The sequence below is a fragment of the Pundamilia nyererei genome, unplaced genomic scaffold (assembly GCF_000239375.1).
Source record: "Pundamilia nyererei isolate P.nyererei 1_Seehausen unplaced genomic scaffold, PunNye1.0 scaffold00014, whole genome shotgun sequence".
Taxonomy (NCBI): Eukaryota; Metazoa; Chordata; class Actinopteri; order Cichliformes; family Cichlidae; genus Pundamilia; species Pundamilia nyererei.
Genome location: NW_005187415.1, coordinates 3636558 through 3653593, shown reverse-complemented (window position 1 = coordinate 3653593; position 17036 = coordinate 3636558). Strand labels below are relative to the sequence as shown.

The 17036-nt window shown below is 43.3% G+C and overlaps 1 protein-coding gene across 4 annotated transcripts in view; it reads right to left on the bottom strand.

The window, feature by feature from the left end:
- Window positions 1-17036, bottom strand: part of foxp2 (forkhead box P2) — a 99034-nt gene that overhangs the window by 34877 nt on the left and 47121 nt on the right. For all 4 annotated transcript variants that reach the window (XM_005725188.1, XM_013908752.1, XM_005725189.1 and 1 more), the window contains one exon: window positions 6680-6769. In XM_005725188.1, the coding sequence (XP_005725245.1) occupies window positions 6680-6769 (90 nt within the window). The remainder of the gene's footprint in view (window positions 1-6679; window positions 6770-17036) is intronic.

The window sequence follows — 17036 nt, the reverse complement described above, 5'->3', positions numbered from 1 at the left end:
AAGGAAGGGGAACCAAAAAGAGAGAAAAGGCAGATGGAAGAAAGAAAGGGGAGAAAAGGCACTGGCCCACGTCTATTGTGAAGTGCAGCACAATGCTAATTCCAGCATTTAACTGCATGCTTTTCTGCTTGACGTATCAGAGGCTCCAAGATGAAAGCAGATAAGTAATTGCTCTCCTGGTTCTTATTCTTCACTGACAACCCATAAATTTAATTTTACACACACGTTCATTTACATTTTCGAGTATATGACATGATAATTGCAGGAATATAACACCTCCATTCTGCAGGATACTGCAGGAGGGCTTGATTGACATGAGCGGTGAATTGAAAGGAACAGGAGGCTGAATTGCTTCTCCTTGAAATGATTTTGCCACGAAGGGATAAAATTAATGAGCATTTAGAAGACGCTGGCAGTGGCGTAAACATCCGTGCACCGTGAATAGACTCTCTTTCGTAGAAGCAGAGCCGTGATATCCTATTGGTCTGTGCCTCTGTTTCTCTGTAATCCAAAAGGATACATTTCCAGTACTGCAGCACCCCAAAAAAAAAGGAAAAGAGAAAAATTATTAATGGTATTTATTAAATTGTCTGAAATTAGCTGCAGCTGATGTCGCCACTGGGGACCTTAAAAAACAGAAAAGGTTAGCCTCCTGGTTTTAATAGTGCAAATTTGGATGGAGAGCAGCAAGCTAATGAGTTTTAAAAATGGCATTTGAATGTAACACCAGCTTTATAGACATTTGTAAGAAAAAAAAAAGTAGTTAAAAACGGCATATTTTGAAACATTTGAGCTGCTATTTATTTCCACCCCTCGTTTTAATAAGCATGTGGAGCTACACTGACATGAAGGTGGAGAGGGTAGAGAGTAAAACAAAAGCCATTTAAATTGGCTGATGATGAGAAAACGTTGCTGGGGCCCTCACCAGAACAAGCAGATCATTACAGCACACTTGTCACACCTGCACCCTATATCCAGCCTCTCCAACACCCTGTGAAAGGTCAAGCTCATCCACAGAGAGCTCAGGTATCTCTTCCTGAGATGGCTCGCACAGTTGTCTATCCTGACCAATGGACACTTCCAGACATTACACCCACTGTGCGGCACTTTATCTGTGAGATACGTTTTTTTACGAACAAACTCAAATGAGCTAAAGCAGAGATAAAATGTATCAGAGTTCTAGCTCGAACAATTAGTCTAGCAGAAGGGAATTCCTATTATTTGATTTTATTCCATCATACTTAGCACTAATAAGCAAGCAGGGGGGTAGGGGGTGGGGGGCAGTGAATAAATGGCAGTCAGAAACACTGAGGGGGTTGGAACATGTGGCTGTTATCAACGACATAAGTTGCTGTAGTACTGAACGGGGAACTGTGTGGAGCTTCAGACACGGCTGAGATAAAGGCAATGAGAAATGGAAGGGTCCTAGTCAGTAATTATTGTGGATCCTTGGCAGGAGAGTCACTGCTAATTAAGCCACAAGATTCATTTTACACATGAAAAAGAAAAAAAAAAGATTAAGAAATCTAGAGAGAAAAGAGACAAACCTCTCTACATGTAGCCTCCCTACATTTCCTTATTTCATCTCAATCTCCTAAGCATCCCAGGGGGGGCACGGGCCACAACGCCGAGCAGACCTCCACCGTAGTTTGTGGACTTCTGACCTCTCAACTCCATTTCAGTTGACACTGCTCATTTACTAGCCAATTACTGCCAAATGTGGCTGGGCGATTATTGATAGCTGGGACTCTCCACCAGAGGACCACCAAGGCGACAGGGCGAGCTGGTGTGGCTTGCACCTGACTGAGAAGTTTGCAAGAGGCCTGATTGTGTTTCCTATGCAAAATAACACACGCATACATAAGAGTGATTACGCTCAAATGCATGACGTGTGTTCAGCTTAGGGAGATCAATACTGTAGATTGTCAGGACTGAAGCTAAGTAGATTACTGAATGTTTTCCTAAATCAATTTCCATAGCAGTTTGGCAGCAGTGCATGGGAAGTGCAATTTATCATAACATAAAGACCCATCATGTAAAAGCCTCTAATAAAAAAGCCCAAGGAGATTGGAACGGGCTTAGCACAATTTCCATATTGATTTATCTCTACACGAAAGAAAGTCACTGATTAAGCGTCTTGAATGTAGTGTAGCTGTGCGACATTGTGCACATTGTTTGTGTCACTATCAGTACAAATTGTCACACCTTTATCATTAAACTGGCACAATTCACTCTCGACTGATGCCTCCCTGCAGGTGCACACAGTTCAAGAGTAAATGGGAGCGACCGAAAGAGCGAGCGGGAGGGAATTATAAAAGAAAGTGCAGAGAGAGGAGAGAACTGTAATAGAAAGAAAGTGAGAGAGCACAAGTGAGAGCAGGTGGATGTGGGGTGCGTGTGTGTGTGTGTGTGTCGGGGGCGGGGGGGGGGTTACTTTCCTCTGATGTTGCAGGTAATATGGCCTCCACTGGATCAGCCTCTTCATCAGTGACACACAGTAAATTACAAGTGCTTCAAGCAGCTCAGTGAATTATAGTTCATCACTTGGAAAGGCTTTCCCCCTCACCACCAGGGCCCGGGCGTATCAGATCTGCCGGTTAGGATCCAATTAACACCCTGGCCAGAATCATCTGATTGCATGTGTAAGGGCTGGTATAACTCGTTTATTGCACCCATGTATCTTCTGTCACAAGGTAAATTTGTTGCTGCTACATCAAAGGTCTGAGCTACTTTTTTTTTTTTTTATCCCTCCCTCTCACTTTCTCTTGATCCCCCAAACTCAGCTACCTCGCCTTGGGGTAGCATTTCAACTTCTTTTGCATCACAATGATGAACCTGCTCTGTCCTCGCAATTTAGCAATCTTGTCCTGTAGGTGTTGTAAATGCAGGGGGAGGAAAAAAAAGAGGTAGGGAAGGAGGGAGATGAGGGTGGGGGGGAATCTTGTTTTCTGGTTACAAAAGCAGTAACCAAGGGTGTTTGACTTAAAATGTGCTGACGTTTTTCCCCCTTCTTTCTCTCTCAGAGTCAACAGAAGTTTTTCTCATGAATAACATAATACCCCCCCACCCCCCCAACACTCTTTTTTCCCTTTTTCTCTGTGATAATTTTTTCTCTATTTTCAGATCCAACCAGAGGGGATGCAGAGGAAAGATATATTCATAAATGTAAATGTGAAGTAGCATCCTTTAGCCACGCAGACTGGAGTTGGCTAACTTATGCTTAAGCCTGGCGTCACAGCCCTTTTCCCTGCATCTGTGTGTGTGTGTGTGTGTGTGCGTGTGTTCCGGATGAAAGCCAATAAGCAGATGAGTGCTGCTATTGAGATGATATTGGTTCAGTAGTGAAATGTGTGGACCTGACCTTTAAAATGTGTGACACTTCCTAGGATGGCCCAGTGCCCGCAGCCGGTGTGACTGGCCTGGGCAGGAAGCTGCAAATTTACAGAAAACACGGCTAAACCAACATCTCTGCCGATCCATAAACCAACCATAAAACCTTAAATATTTTCATTCATAGCTGAGCTTTGCACAGATGGAGCTGAGGTTATTAGTCTTGTAGAAAAAGTAGTCACAGCTCGATGGCATGAAAGGTGACACAGCAGCAGTTGCAACACTTGCTCAGGGCGAGCTCTCAGATTTTGCATGATTTAGAACTGGACGTTAAGTAGCAGGAGGTGGGGTCGGGGCGGGTGGATGCCATCCAACACAGTCACTTGCAAGGGTTTGGGGTCATTCTGGCTATTTTACACGTGGCTCCTGAAGCAATCATGATAGGAGTGAGGAGTTTATTTGAGATGTCTGGTGGATGGTGAGCCAAAACGTGCACCCAGCAGGTGTTACACTAACAGAGCTCTGCTCTGTTTCTTATCGATAATGATCAATAGGGCCGCTAACAAACACGTTCTGAACAAAGTCATTTCGGGCAATGTAAAACTTTAAGCAACTGTCGCTGTGCTTGTGTTTGTGCAGGCTGTGCGTAGATGCATGGTGCGAGCGAAACAACTGTCAGATTCATAGGCCTCTGTAATCCTCTCCGCCTCTCCTTGTCCGCGTTTCTTTATTTGTATTCCAAATGTCAGTGTATAAATGCCTTTCAGAGAGGGGGGGGGGCTGGTATTGGCATAGAGAAGAGGAGAGCGAGGGGAGACAGGAGCAGAGACGAGAGGGTGTTGTGTGCCTTAGGAGAGCCGTGTAAGCAGAGGCAGGGGATTTACAGGAAGAAATAGGTGTTTATTGAGTGCTCCCGTGGGCTTACTGTGTAATAATAGACCTGTCACATTACGCAAATGTGGAAAAGCAGCTTGTGTGAGTGTGTTTTGTGTGTGTGTGTTTTTGGGGCTGTTTTATTATTATTATTATTTATTTTTTCACCCGTACATGTGAATTTGTGTGCATGTGAACGCTAGAGCTGCTTGCCTCCGCATCATCAACTTCTGAGAAGCAGCGACAAGCAAGCGGATAGAATTAGTCAGGCGAGAGCCTTTAGCCTCTAATACGAGTAATTAAAACTGCAAGCCGAGGCACTTAGATGCTTGTGTACTAAATAATTTACATGCCGTGATCTATGGATCATTTCTCGCTCTTAAATACCAAAGATGGAGAACAAGAAGCAGAGGATTTATCAGTATCTCTGCCATAAGCAGGATGTCATGGTAATATTAATCCTTTTCCCACTTTCTGCTGTGCTAATCATACAAGGGGATCAATCCGCGTGATTCCTCTAGTGGAAAACATGTAGCTTGATTGCCAGTGACTCTTATCTAGCAGTGAAGCTAATAAAATATTGCGCTGCAGCACCCACTGCGGCCTCATAATCCAGGTAAATAATGCAGCTTTATTGAGTAAACTCCCTCAAGACAAGAACACAAAAAAATGTGGCATGAGACGAGAGACAATAAAAAAAGCAAAACAAAAAAAAAAAAAAAGCATTTTAATCAGGTAAGAGTTTCTACCGCTTTATACTGATATTTGCACAAAGGAGTAATACAGTTAAAATGTCATTTGAAATGAGTGGATTCAAGCAAAAGCACATCCACCGCTGGAAAAAAGAAAAAAAAGAGAAAACAATCTGGGGCCAGAATGCACTGAGCCCTGTTTGTGCATCACTGGGTGAGCTGGCAGCAGCGCCTCTCCTGTGACAGTCTGCTGAATGGAAACTTTTTGGAACAAAGAGGTGAGGATGTTAATAAAAGCTGGATCAACAAATAGATTAGCTGGGAGCCGAGGACAGGCCGATCGGCAGGGCCCTCTGATTCATATTGATTCATATCGTCAACGAGTCAAGAATGGAGTAAGCAAATGTAAATATTCAATATTTACCATCTGCTGGTGTTATTAGAGGCAGGGGCTTGGACGTGGGCTGACGGCTACGATGCACCCACACAGCTCTCGTTCAATATTGTTCTTCATGCTATGTACTGTACTTGGTGACTGTGCAGGCATTTGCAGATCAGATTCCCATTTGTTTCAATTTACTCAGTTTGGCATAGATTTACTCAAACAGAGAAATCCAACAATAAGCTTATTCTTGATGAACCCTCTTCGCCACAGCTAAATATAGAAATATATAGTAGAATAAATAAACATGCCACTGCAAGAGAATATACTGATAATATTAATGCTTTTGATGAGCCCCAGTCAAATTATTTCAAGGAAGGGAAGACTTAGTCCTTGCCAACCTTATCTCTCAGCCAGTACGTAATTAGGCACACAGGGGTGTGACTCCAATTGAAGGTGTCGCCATTGTTAGACTCTGTGAAAATATCAACGGGTGAGGTTAACGCCAATTTCCCTGTTATTAATGAAATGCACAGAGCTCCTAATGAGGTAAACCATTGCTCCTTGATAGTACTTATTAGCCGAGTGGAGGGCATAAACTCCCACACTTCAATTTCAAACGGCTAAAAATAAATTAAATAAAAAAAAAAAAAAATCCTCTAATAAAAACACAGAGCAGATGTCAAGGGGCCTTACATAATTTCAAGCAGGAACTGTCTAGTTGACTGAATGAAACAAGTTGCTGGTGTGAGAAAAGTGTTAAGAGTAGGAAGACGGAGGACTGAAAGGACTGTTAATGTATATATGTGCGAGTGTGGCGTCAGCGCGAAACTGCGCACGCGTGTGTGTGTTTGTGTGTGTGCGCATCTGTGTACAAGAGTGAGCTTTTTCAAAATCACTGGCATCAGATATAGACAGCTCTACAAATCAATAAGGTAAATTAGCGTTGAAAAGTGGAAATGAGAGGAAGTTAAAATTAGCTGTCTGTGTAACCCACTATCCAGGCTGACGTGGCTTTCAAATAATAACTAGCCTCTGAATTTTCTTGTGTCAACAGCATTATGGATCCAGTGTAGAAAAGCCAATTTGTCATTGTACCACATAACCTTGGGATATACTTGTGGTGTATTTGTACAGTTTCATGCATCACATACTCGAAAACAGGCAAATGGCCTACAGATGAAACAATGCTCCTTGAGATCTGCCTCTGTTGTGTTTCTCTCGCGTCTGTGTGACGCTTCAGCTTCCCGGGGACCCGCTTGTCCAGACTTTAAGATTCCAATGACGGGCCCAAGGATTGCGTTGGCAAATCAAACACACTTTGTGCAACAGAGGAAATCTTCTTTTCGGGGGAGCATGTATTATGGATGGACTTAAGAGATTAGACAGGGAGCTGCTTTACCTGCAGTGGACGCTGCTTGTCCTGACTCTTTGGAGATTTCAGGCCACTGCCTGGCTGCTGCAAGAGTAATTGCCTCGCTGCTTGTAGAGCCTGGGAAGAAAAAAACACAAGACAAAAGACAGTGTTAAAAAAAGAGAAAGAAATAGAGAGAGAGAGAGAAAGAAAGAAAGGTGCAGAGGAAAATAAACTATTAGATTTCCTAAAGCTGACGGTAGAGATAATTCAAATTTTCGCAGATGAAAACAGTCATCTCTGAGCGAAAGGCCTGTCAAATATCACCTCTTTCATTGTGACGTGGTTAACACTATGATATGTTTTAGTAACAATTCACAGAGCTGTGAGCAAGGATAAATACAGTTTGTCTAAAGCAACCCTGAAGAAGAGGGTGGGGAAGAGGGTGAGGCGGTGGGCAGGAGAAAAAAAAAAGGCAGAGTAGAATTGACCTGTCTAGTGTGTGCTCAACTGAAATACCCACTTCTCTCTGCAAATTACTACCACATTTGCATATTCATAATATCAATTTGAAGTAGAGGCAGCACCATGTGAAGTGTCCCTGGGAGCTGTAATTAAAGTTGACAAAATCAACATCAGATTACATTTAGAGTGAATTAACTAGCAGCCCAGGTTTTACACTATGCATTAAGGGTGCTTATGCGCAGCGGATGGGTGATAGATAGAAAGATGAATAGATCGGTAGAGGACGAGAGGCCTTTCCCTGCCTGATGAAATTAGTTCGCAGCTGTTTACACATGACATGAAAAATTAGAAAAATCCTATTTGTAAATTGCGAAATTTGTCATCAACACCCTTTGATGTGTTTGCCATACATCGATATGATAGGAATCAGAGAGACTGCTGGGATATGGCGTAATTTATTTCTCTAGGGTTTGATGGGATTACAGACACCCACCCCCCGCCCCCGCCTGCTTGTGTGCGCTGAATGCGTGCGACGAGCAAGCACCAGCTTCACAGGTAACGGCGGCAGCTGGGCTAGCAGCTTCACTCAAATTCTTCAAGAGCAGATGGATGAAAGAGCCTGGCAGAAAAGAACATTGTGCACAGCTGCTGCTACTACTGCTGCTGCTCCACACAAGCGTGTACCTTGTATTGTTCAGGCCCATGAGCATCAAGTGGGAGTGGAGAGAGGGAGGGGGGGGGCACATGCACACAACACAACAACTTCACAGGTGTTTGGCTTTTTTGATGAAAAAAGAAGGGGACGAGGAGGAGAAGCAAGAAATGGGGTGGGGGGGGGGGACTCAGATGGAGAGTGACACTTCCTCAGGAATCAGGGATGCTCATTTTATTTTCCAGCGCTTGCCAGTATCCATGACAACAGCTGCCTTGACAGGGCGTGCATATGGTGCAGCTCTGCCAGCTGGTGGGAACAATGTTTGAACTAGTACATTGAGATCCTGAGCAAACAGGAGGAGGAGGCAGGAGAGAGAGAGGGAAAAAAAAGTTGCCCCATCTTAACCCCTTTGGGAATGCAGACAACCCCCTCGATCAATTATGAAAAGACAGAACTGGAGGGAGGGGGGTGATTGTAAAGGTGGAGGTGGTGCTGGTGGTGGTGTGGGGGTTCTGTCTGGCTGCTCAGGAGGAGCCAGGCTTTCTGGACTGAAGTAAACAAACACATTACACTGGCACTGGGTCCTAACTGCATTGATCTGTCTCCTTGGTAAGATGAGCCTAGTTGCCATTGCTTTGTGTGTGTGTGTATGTGTGTGTGCATGTGTGCATGTGACATCTGTAAACTGAGCCTTGGCCTTTCTTAGGAACACACACTGAAATACACATTAACACCTGCAGCAAGCAGGCACAGACAGCCACATAAAGTTTTGTTGACAAACTGGATGTGAAATCAAACACTGCTTGACTCTCTTTTTCCTGAAAGACAACACAAATTCTCTGAATGCAGCCAATCACATCGCTAATTAAAAACACAGGGCCTAATTAATCTCGCCATGATTGGTGAATCAAAGTAATTATCAGGCTTATTGAGTCCTGCACACAGTAGTTAGAGGGAAGGCTGCTTGATGAGTGCAGCTCAAGGTATCTGTCAGGGGGAAATGTTTATCTGTGTGCGAATCAATAATGACTCGCTGTGTTATACCCAAAGTCAAGAGAGCCACTCAATATATTTCACACGGTCACGAGTACAAAGACAGAGATGTTTTTAACTGCGCTTCCAATATCCACGCCGAGTAAATACCGAGGGAGGTGCAGGCGTGAGAGGTGACGCATGGGGGTGAAGCGGAGAGATCAACTACACCAGGCTTATTAGAAAAGAAGTCTGCTCAGACTGCATAAAGAGTCCCTCTCCAAACATAACACAGACCTTATCAACACCGGCCAAACTTTTCCAGAGTGGTTTGTCATGTCTCAAACTGTCTGTCACCTCTTCCGTGGAAGTGGGGTTAGCTATTTTTCAGAGAGCCTGTGATGGTGTGGAAGGCAAGGGAGGAATAAAAGTCCCGTCCCCTCACTTTCGTTGGCTCTGAGTATTCTGCCATTACAGTAAAAAGCACCAATTTGTGCCACCCACTTCCCACTCCACAGAGATGGTAAAGCTGAAGCCCATCTCAAAGCACGAAAAAGCACCAAATGCCAAGGAAAGTCATCAAAAGTTTGCTGAAGAGCTGCTGGAGCGGACAAAAACACAGACGAGTACAGACGCACCGTCTATTTAACCTGGGTTGCTATGCACAAAAAAATGACATCCCCAGTCTATTAATGCACACATTGTATAAACAGCACAATGTGACACATTCTTCAGAATGAGAGCGCTAGCCAGACAGAGAGGGAGAGAGAGCCAGGGCCTGCTATATAAATAACAAGGCACTCAGAGGCATATTTGATGTTGATATCCATCACTGAGGTTGGAAAAAAAATAAGGAGGAGGGAAAATAACACAGAGCAACCGAGACCGCGACACGGGGATCCTTATGAAAATAAGATTCAGCCCAAATGGATCTGGTGTAATTGGTTTCAGATAGTGAGGTCAGGAGAAAGGCGATACAGGCAACTATTATGCGAAATGAACAGAGAAACAAGAATGTTTACACAGGCATTCCTCTTCTACATTAATAGGCATGCAGAGATCACCGGCGAGGAAGAAAAGGAGAGAGTGAGAAGGGGCTGACAGAAGGAAGGCGAGAGAGAGAAAACTGAAAATAAAAAACCTCATCCATTCACCCCTCACCTACAACTACCCCCCCAGTCTCCTAGCTCTATACAGAACTACAGTTCTATACAGAACTGGGTAATAAGCTACAGCCATCATAGCACACCTTTGTAAGGAGCATGCAAAGATCTTAAACAAGCATGAAATACATTAGGAGGCCCTGTAATACTGGGCCAAACCATTACGAATCTCCAGATTGCTTATTGCATGTGGTGGTGGGAGAAGGGTGGGGAGTGGGAACAAAAAAAAAAGTCATCCACTAAGAATGCCACTTTTTCAAATCCACCTGGAGACTGCACAATACGCAGCCATGACATTGGAATTGGATATATTTGAAGGGCTGTGACATTGTGTTTGGACAGTGTAGATCACTTCCTGGCTCCAGTCACATAGGGAGTTGTTGTTATTAGGGGGATATAGCCAATATTGGAATGATGACACAGGGATGAAATAAGCTAGCCTCAACAGGTACTTATTTACAGCGCCCAAGCCTTGACAGGATGTTTGCATGTTCCAGACAGTAGCTGTAAATAGTTGTTGATCAGTACGAAACAGGATTGCATCATAATAACACAGCCTTTCTGTGGTGTGCGGAACAGATGTTATGTGCGTATGCATGTGTGTGTATGTGTGTGTGTGTTGTAGGGAGTAAAAGGGCTGCTGTTCAACACTCGACTGTCGGCCAGAACAACTCCAGTCACGCTGACAGCTTTGACAACTCTCACACATACACTCTTGATGCATACGCACACACAGTACTGCACCAGCAGGCTTATCTATCTGCTTTCAGGGAACACATACACAAGAGCGAGGTGGGGGTGGGGTGGGGGTGTTTGTGGGGAGGGTGTGTGTGTGCAGAAAAAGAAAAAGTATGACTCTTTATCAAGCTAGAGGGAGTCACATGCCATGGAAAACAAGGCACAAACAGTTTAAGCTGAACAAACAAACATGGCTGATTGGACTGAGGCAGCTGGCCCGCTGGCAGGGAAGATATGCGCTGACACTCCATACCAAAATATTTACACCCTATCTCCTTATATAAGTGGATTCAGGGCAGATGGATGGATGGATATGGATTTGGAGGGGCTGGCTGGAGAGGATAGACAAATGAGAGGAGAAGGGAAACAGGATAAGATGTCCCATACAATGTTTGAATGCAAAAGTGGGGCCCGGAGTTTGTGAAAACAAGCAAAGTGCGACCAGAGAACAGCACAGGGTTTCCATGCAAGAACGGGCATAGCTTTGAGATTACAGAAACCCTTTTGAAGTTGAAGCTGAATTAAACTGAGCGTGAGTTTATTCAGGCGGGCCACAAAATCAAGCTCAGCTGCAGTCCTGGAAGCTCATCGTAATGCAGGGACTGCTGAAGATCCCATCAGCTAATTCAAGTGCTATCCCCACATCAATTAATGGATCAGCTGATACTGTTTCCAGCATACAGTTGGTCCACATCTGCAAGCCACTTTGCAATCCACTTCCCTTTCATTTCAGCATGTCCGTTGTCACTGACGCCAGCTCTGCTCTGCTACTTACCACCTGTCTTTTCTTGCATGTTCATTTAGTGGCAAAGAGGGCCCAGAACAGACACAAAGAGGTTCTTTTGACCACAGAAGCTATGGCCGATAAATCAAAGCAAAGGCAACAAGGCAACAAAATTCCACAAGCAAGGGTGAGAACACTGTGAAACTTTCTCTACCACATTAATGCATTTGCTATCAATTTTAAGCCTGGTGTGTGTAAGATCACAGTACACAGATGCTGCTGATACCACTCGCCTTAAGTAACTCAGTCACAGGAGTTGAAAGACTTTCATAAAAGGTCAGGATTGATGACAGTGCCTCGGTGCATCAACCATAGCTCCAGATTCTGTTCTCTTATCACCTCCACAAAAAGCCCAAACAGAGCAAAACACACAGCTGGTTTTAGTCAACTCCGCCTGGTTGAGTGGTTGGATAGAAACTAAAAAATGATGACTTCTTTTGACTGCAGATAGCAGCATGCAGAGTTAATGGAGGTGTTTGGATCTGCAAGCTGCATTTTTAAAAAGTTATAGAAACCTATTGGTGAAATCTTAGAAAGAAAGAGTAGAGAAAAGGGGAAGAATGGAGAAAGTATGAATTTGGAAAGTATGTAGGAGTAATGAGCATTTTAATGTATGAGCCAATAAATCAACAGTCTGAAGTGAAAAAGGGACCGGGAGAGAGAAAGGGAGGGAGAGGTCCATGGAGAATCTGCTTGGGCCTCAGGACAGAGGTAAAGCTATCCAGCAGAACAATGGGCTTCTGTGTCCCACTCTGCTACCTCTATCTCAATATTTTCAGCAACTTCAGCTTCCTCTGTCTATATACAGCGGTATTTAGCCGAAAATAGAAATTAGATCGGTTTGTTGTGTTACTTATGTCTAAAACTTATATTGACTGCTTGTACTGTTCATTTCCTTATCGCCTATTTGCTGCACTTTGAATTCAAGTCAAACTCCTTTCTCTCTCGCCTCCCTCCGCCTGCTCATATCACATTGTTCATTTCTTCTTCTCCTCTTTTCTTTCTCCACCCTCTCTCACCTCTTGTTTATTGATTCTCTAGATTAAGAATTCTTAGGATAGAGGATTGTAACACACAAGCATCAAATTATTTTTGGGTGTGCTTATTTGCCTTTCCCTTGCATCTATTTGGCCTGTGTCTGTAGACAATTATGCCTACCCAGCCCCAGACTCAGGTGCTAATAATGAAGGACAAATAGAATCGTATGTGTAAACTTCTCCCACTGATGAAAATTTATATTAACTTTCTACCACAGTAAACAGAGCTGCATAGCTACACCGTCCCGGGAGGATTGACGAGATGAATTTGCTCGCTCCTACCCCAGGAAGAAGGCTCGCACTGGAGCGACGAGCGCGAACGGTAGGAGGGGCGCGGGGGTGTCTAAAGCTCCATTGTGTAACCTCACGCTTATTTTTCCACTAACAAAGACAAAACGCGGGTCTGTTTTGCCCATCACAGATAAAGTGTGCGTGTTTATGGCTGAAAGTTGAAGAGTGCATATGCACCGATGTGTCTGCTGAGACACTCTGAGGCCCGTGCCAGCAATAACAAGAGAGCACAGCCTGCTGTCGCTCACTGCAACCACTAACAGTCGCTAACATCCTACCTCCTGCTGGTGTCACTGTAGATATTCTGTGCAAGTACAATGGTGTATCTGTTCTAGCAAAGGACGGCAGTAGTTTTTCTACTTTCAGGCTATAGATCTTTTTTTTTTTTGCTTGAACCACAAAAGTAATCACAATAAGCATAGCTGCTCCTCGACTTTATAATTTCTTACTTTTTCCAAATCATATAGAGATAATAACTGCTTCTATCCATTGTCTCAGTGCACCTCTTCCATGCTTCATCACCATTGAAACACAATTTACCCGCACAATGTACCTGCTTTCCTTGTGCTGTTTCTCAGCCGGTGGCTTGTCTTTAGTGTGACCTGTGCTGTACAACTCCATTTAGATAAGATGACAGCAGGACCATTCAGCAAAGGTCTTTATCTACTGCTGTTCCAAGGGAAGTCCTTTAGAGCCTGACAACAGCAAACTTCCACAATACACTATCACAAAGAGCAAGAAAAATAGAGACGGACACAGAGAGGAGAAACTGGGAACGTATTTGTGTGAGTTGAGCAAGACAGAGGTGTGTGTGTTTGAAAATGACACAATTTGTGTGAGGTCAAATCTTCTCTTTGCAAAAGCAAGCCTGGAATTAGCTTTAGCTTTTATTCTCTGTTTCTCCCACCGCATTAACATTGCAAAACACCATGTTCATATGCTGCCATAGAAAGGTCAGGAACAAATTAGAGCTCACAGCCAATCAATAAAAAGTTGTTCCGAGTGACCCTTTTTATTTTGTGAAGAAACATTTCAATTGGTCTCTTCCAGGATGGCAATGTCTCTATACAAGGGATCACTTAGAGGTTTGGGAAGAATGAAAATAATATGAATCATATGCTATTGGCTTTGTGGTCATTACATCTCAGCACCACCACCATCAAAAACATCAAATGAGGTGAATATCATTTGGAAGGATGGAGTTCCAGAGGCTTGGTGAATCTATGCCAAGTTGCTTTGAAGCTGTTCTGGCTTTAAGATGCTTTTTCCTTTAATTTGTCACCCGTCTCGACATGGAATAGCTCTTTTTGCGCCTGATTTCATTCTCAGGTGATTATGGCTCGTCTACTGTTCACAGTTCCCGGCAAGTAGAGTTCACACAGCTGGATGAATAACTGATATGTAATGTGGCATTCAGGCCAGCCATAGTTCATTTGGAAAAGGTGCTGAGCTGGGTGAAAAAAACTGGAACTATGGGAAAAAGACCCCAATTGCTTAGACCCAGTTTCTTAAAAGTAGTATGCTGATTATCCAGAACATGTTGTATATACATTATATTAAAAATAGAAGTATTCACCTTTTGCTTACTGTAGCTATTAAGGAAGCAAAAGCACACTCTTTTATATAAATAAATAAACAACCAGAGGTGATTAGTAAATAATCAGCACCCTGCAAAATGCAGACACCAGAAAGGATCAGCGTGTTGACACAAATGTGTGAGTCTGTGCACTGTACATAAGATGCGTGTGCACAAACAAAGTCCAGGAGCATAAGAGTAAATAAAAGGTTAGGTAAACCCCAGCACACCTCAGCTGGAGCATCCCTGGTAGGTAAACTGCATTTAAGTGCATTCCTCTCCCATTATACCACTGATAAAAATACCAAGTCAAAGCTCACACAAAACAATCATTAGGGAAAACAGGAAAGCTACTGAGTAGCAGTGCCCTACACCCTTCATGCCAAGGAAAATTTAAATTGGGGTGATATCATTTAGAATCCTCAGTATTTGTTTGTGAGTGTGCATAAGCAACTCAAGCCTTAAGTGCATCTGTATAAGACCCCCGTCTTGGGGGCTCTGTTGTTGCAGGTCAATAGTATAAGTGTCTGTCTGTCTCATCCTGGAGAGCTCAGGTTAAGTGTCGAGTCTAAGTGTTGCTCTCTCCTGGCGTCATCGAAAGAGAGCACCCTGACCTTAGTGAATGAACTCATCTCACCCACGCATACGGCAAATTTTCCAGCCAATTCAAGCAATTATTTTGCGTATAGATAGCAATCACAAAACAGCATATAAATTACTTTGCGTGTGTGGCCTTAGATAATCTGTTGCAATGATTTTTACGTACGTCTTTTTTGCCCAACCGAATTCAATCCAATTTTCCTTCCACTAAAGCAAAGGAGCACAGACTTTTAATAGCCATTTGTACACGTTTATGTGACTACTTGGTCTTGCCATTAGCCCCCTGTTTCCTCATCCAGGCTTGCTCTCCATTGAGGGCAATGTATCTTTCAGTGAATGCCTCACTTCCCCGAAAGATCAGCTCAATAAATAGCTGCTGCATCTGCTGATAAAGGGGCAATGGATCACCTTCACTCCCCCTGTTCTTTCTCTCAATCTCTTTTCTTATGTAACACCTATCTTGTCCTGCGCTCCTTCTCCTCCTCTCTTTCTTTCCTCCGATCTGCATTGTACCTTGGCGGTTGCCTTGTGAATATTCCAATTACAGCAATGTGTGTTTGACCTTTAAGTGAGCAGCAGAAGATATAGTTATCTGCCTTCCACTCAGACACCCAGCGTCTATCAATCAGTAATCCACCCTCCAGCCCCCACCACCCTCACTAGAACAGGCTACTAGACTCAGCTGGGTCTGGAGAAATGTGTGTGTGTGCACCCATGTGTGTGTGTGTGAAAACTGAGAAAGAGATGGAGAGAGGGAGCTATCATGGGCACAAACTGTGACAGGGGTGAGGTAGACAAAGAGGCTTGGAAAGCTTTACTGATAAAAAAAAAATGTTAAAAAAATGCACAAGGTTTGTGCTTGAGTACATAAATGTATACCACACAAACAGACTCACACAAGAAAGAAAGAAAGAGATGTTAAACACTTTTTTTCTTTAATCTGCCAACAGCCTGACTGGGCCTTACTTCCATAAACAAAGACTTTTCCAGCATCCTATATCACGCTTCTAAGAACAAGCAAGCGTGAGCAGAATCATACTTCTTTAGTTTCATTCTTGTGCCCACCCTTTTTCCAAAAGGCTAATCTACATCTTTCATTGAATCAAGAATGGAAATTCACAAGAAATGCTTCTTTTTCAATTTCATGCTGAAGTAGCTCAAGTTAGTGGATGTAATTTCTCCTAACAAGAAAATTTATCACTCTGTCGCACTCTTAGTCTGGTGACTATGTGAGAACAGGGCCTCCGTTTTGCTTTTCTTTTTTTCCCCCTCTCTGGGCTTTGATAAATGTGCCAAAAGCATGATCATTCCCTTCATAGCACTCCATACAAGGACAGAACAATTACAGTGGGTATTAAATAAATAAAACCTATGGCTAAAATTTGTATGAAAGATAAATGACATAATTTAAGACTTTGATAAAAACCTTACAAAATTAAGTAAGGGCTAAGCCAATGGGCGAATGGGGGTTGTTCTATACAAATGATAGAGACCTCAACTTCTGAGTCTAAATTATGCGATACTCTGTGAAAAAAAAAAGAAAGTTCCAGTTATTTTCTGAGGAATTTTCTCCTCACACATTTAAAACCTGTGCCAACAAAGAAGTATTTCCTTGCTATGACAGAAATTCTGGCGAGGACTAACGATGCAAGAAAAACTCCTACAAATCCATTTGAAGTTTTTGTGCAAATTAGGATTATCGGGTTCACGCTGAATTGGATGATGAAGTCCAAACAGGTGAAAAGGAATGCACAAAGAATAGTATCGCAGAAACAATACCACGCATGGCCAAGCCACCAGGCTAATGTATATTTATCATGTAAACTTCTGATAAATGCATATGCAGAAACAATCAAATCTCTGGCTTTCCATTGGAAGATTTCGCACTACAGACTCAAGCGTGAAACCAATATCAGCTTAGTGTCTACTCAAGCTTGAAGTGCTGCGCCTAGCCCACAAAGCATGTTCTGCATATGCTCATGGGCGTCATTTTTATTAGGGTGGAACAAGCAGCTTTCCACTGCTATCACTGATCAATTCGTGTGAGTTAAGTCCCCAGTGTGGGTAAATAAGCAGTGGTTAGTTCTTGATGAGGAATGGCAGGCTGTCTGAGCATGAACACAG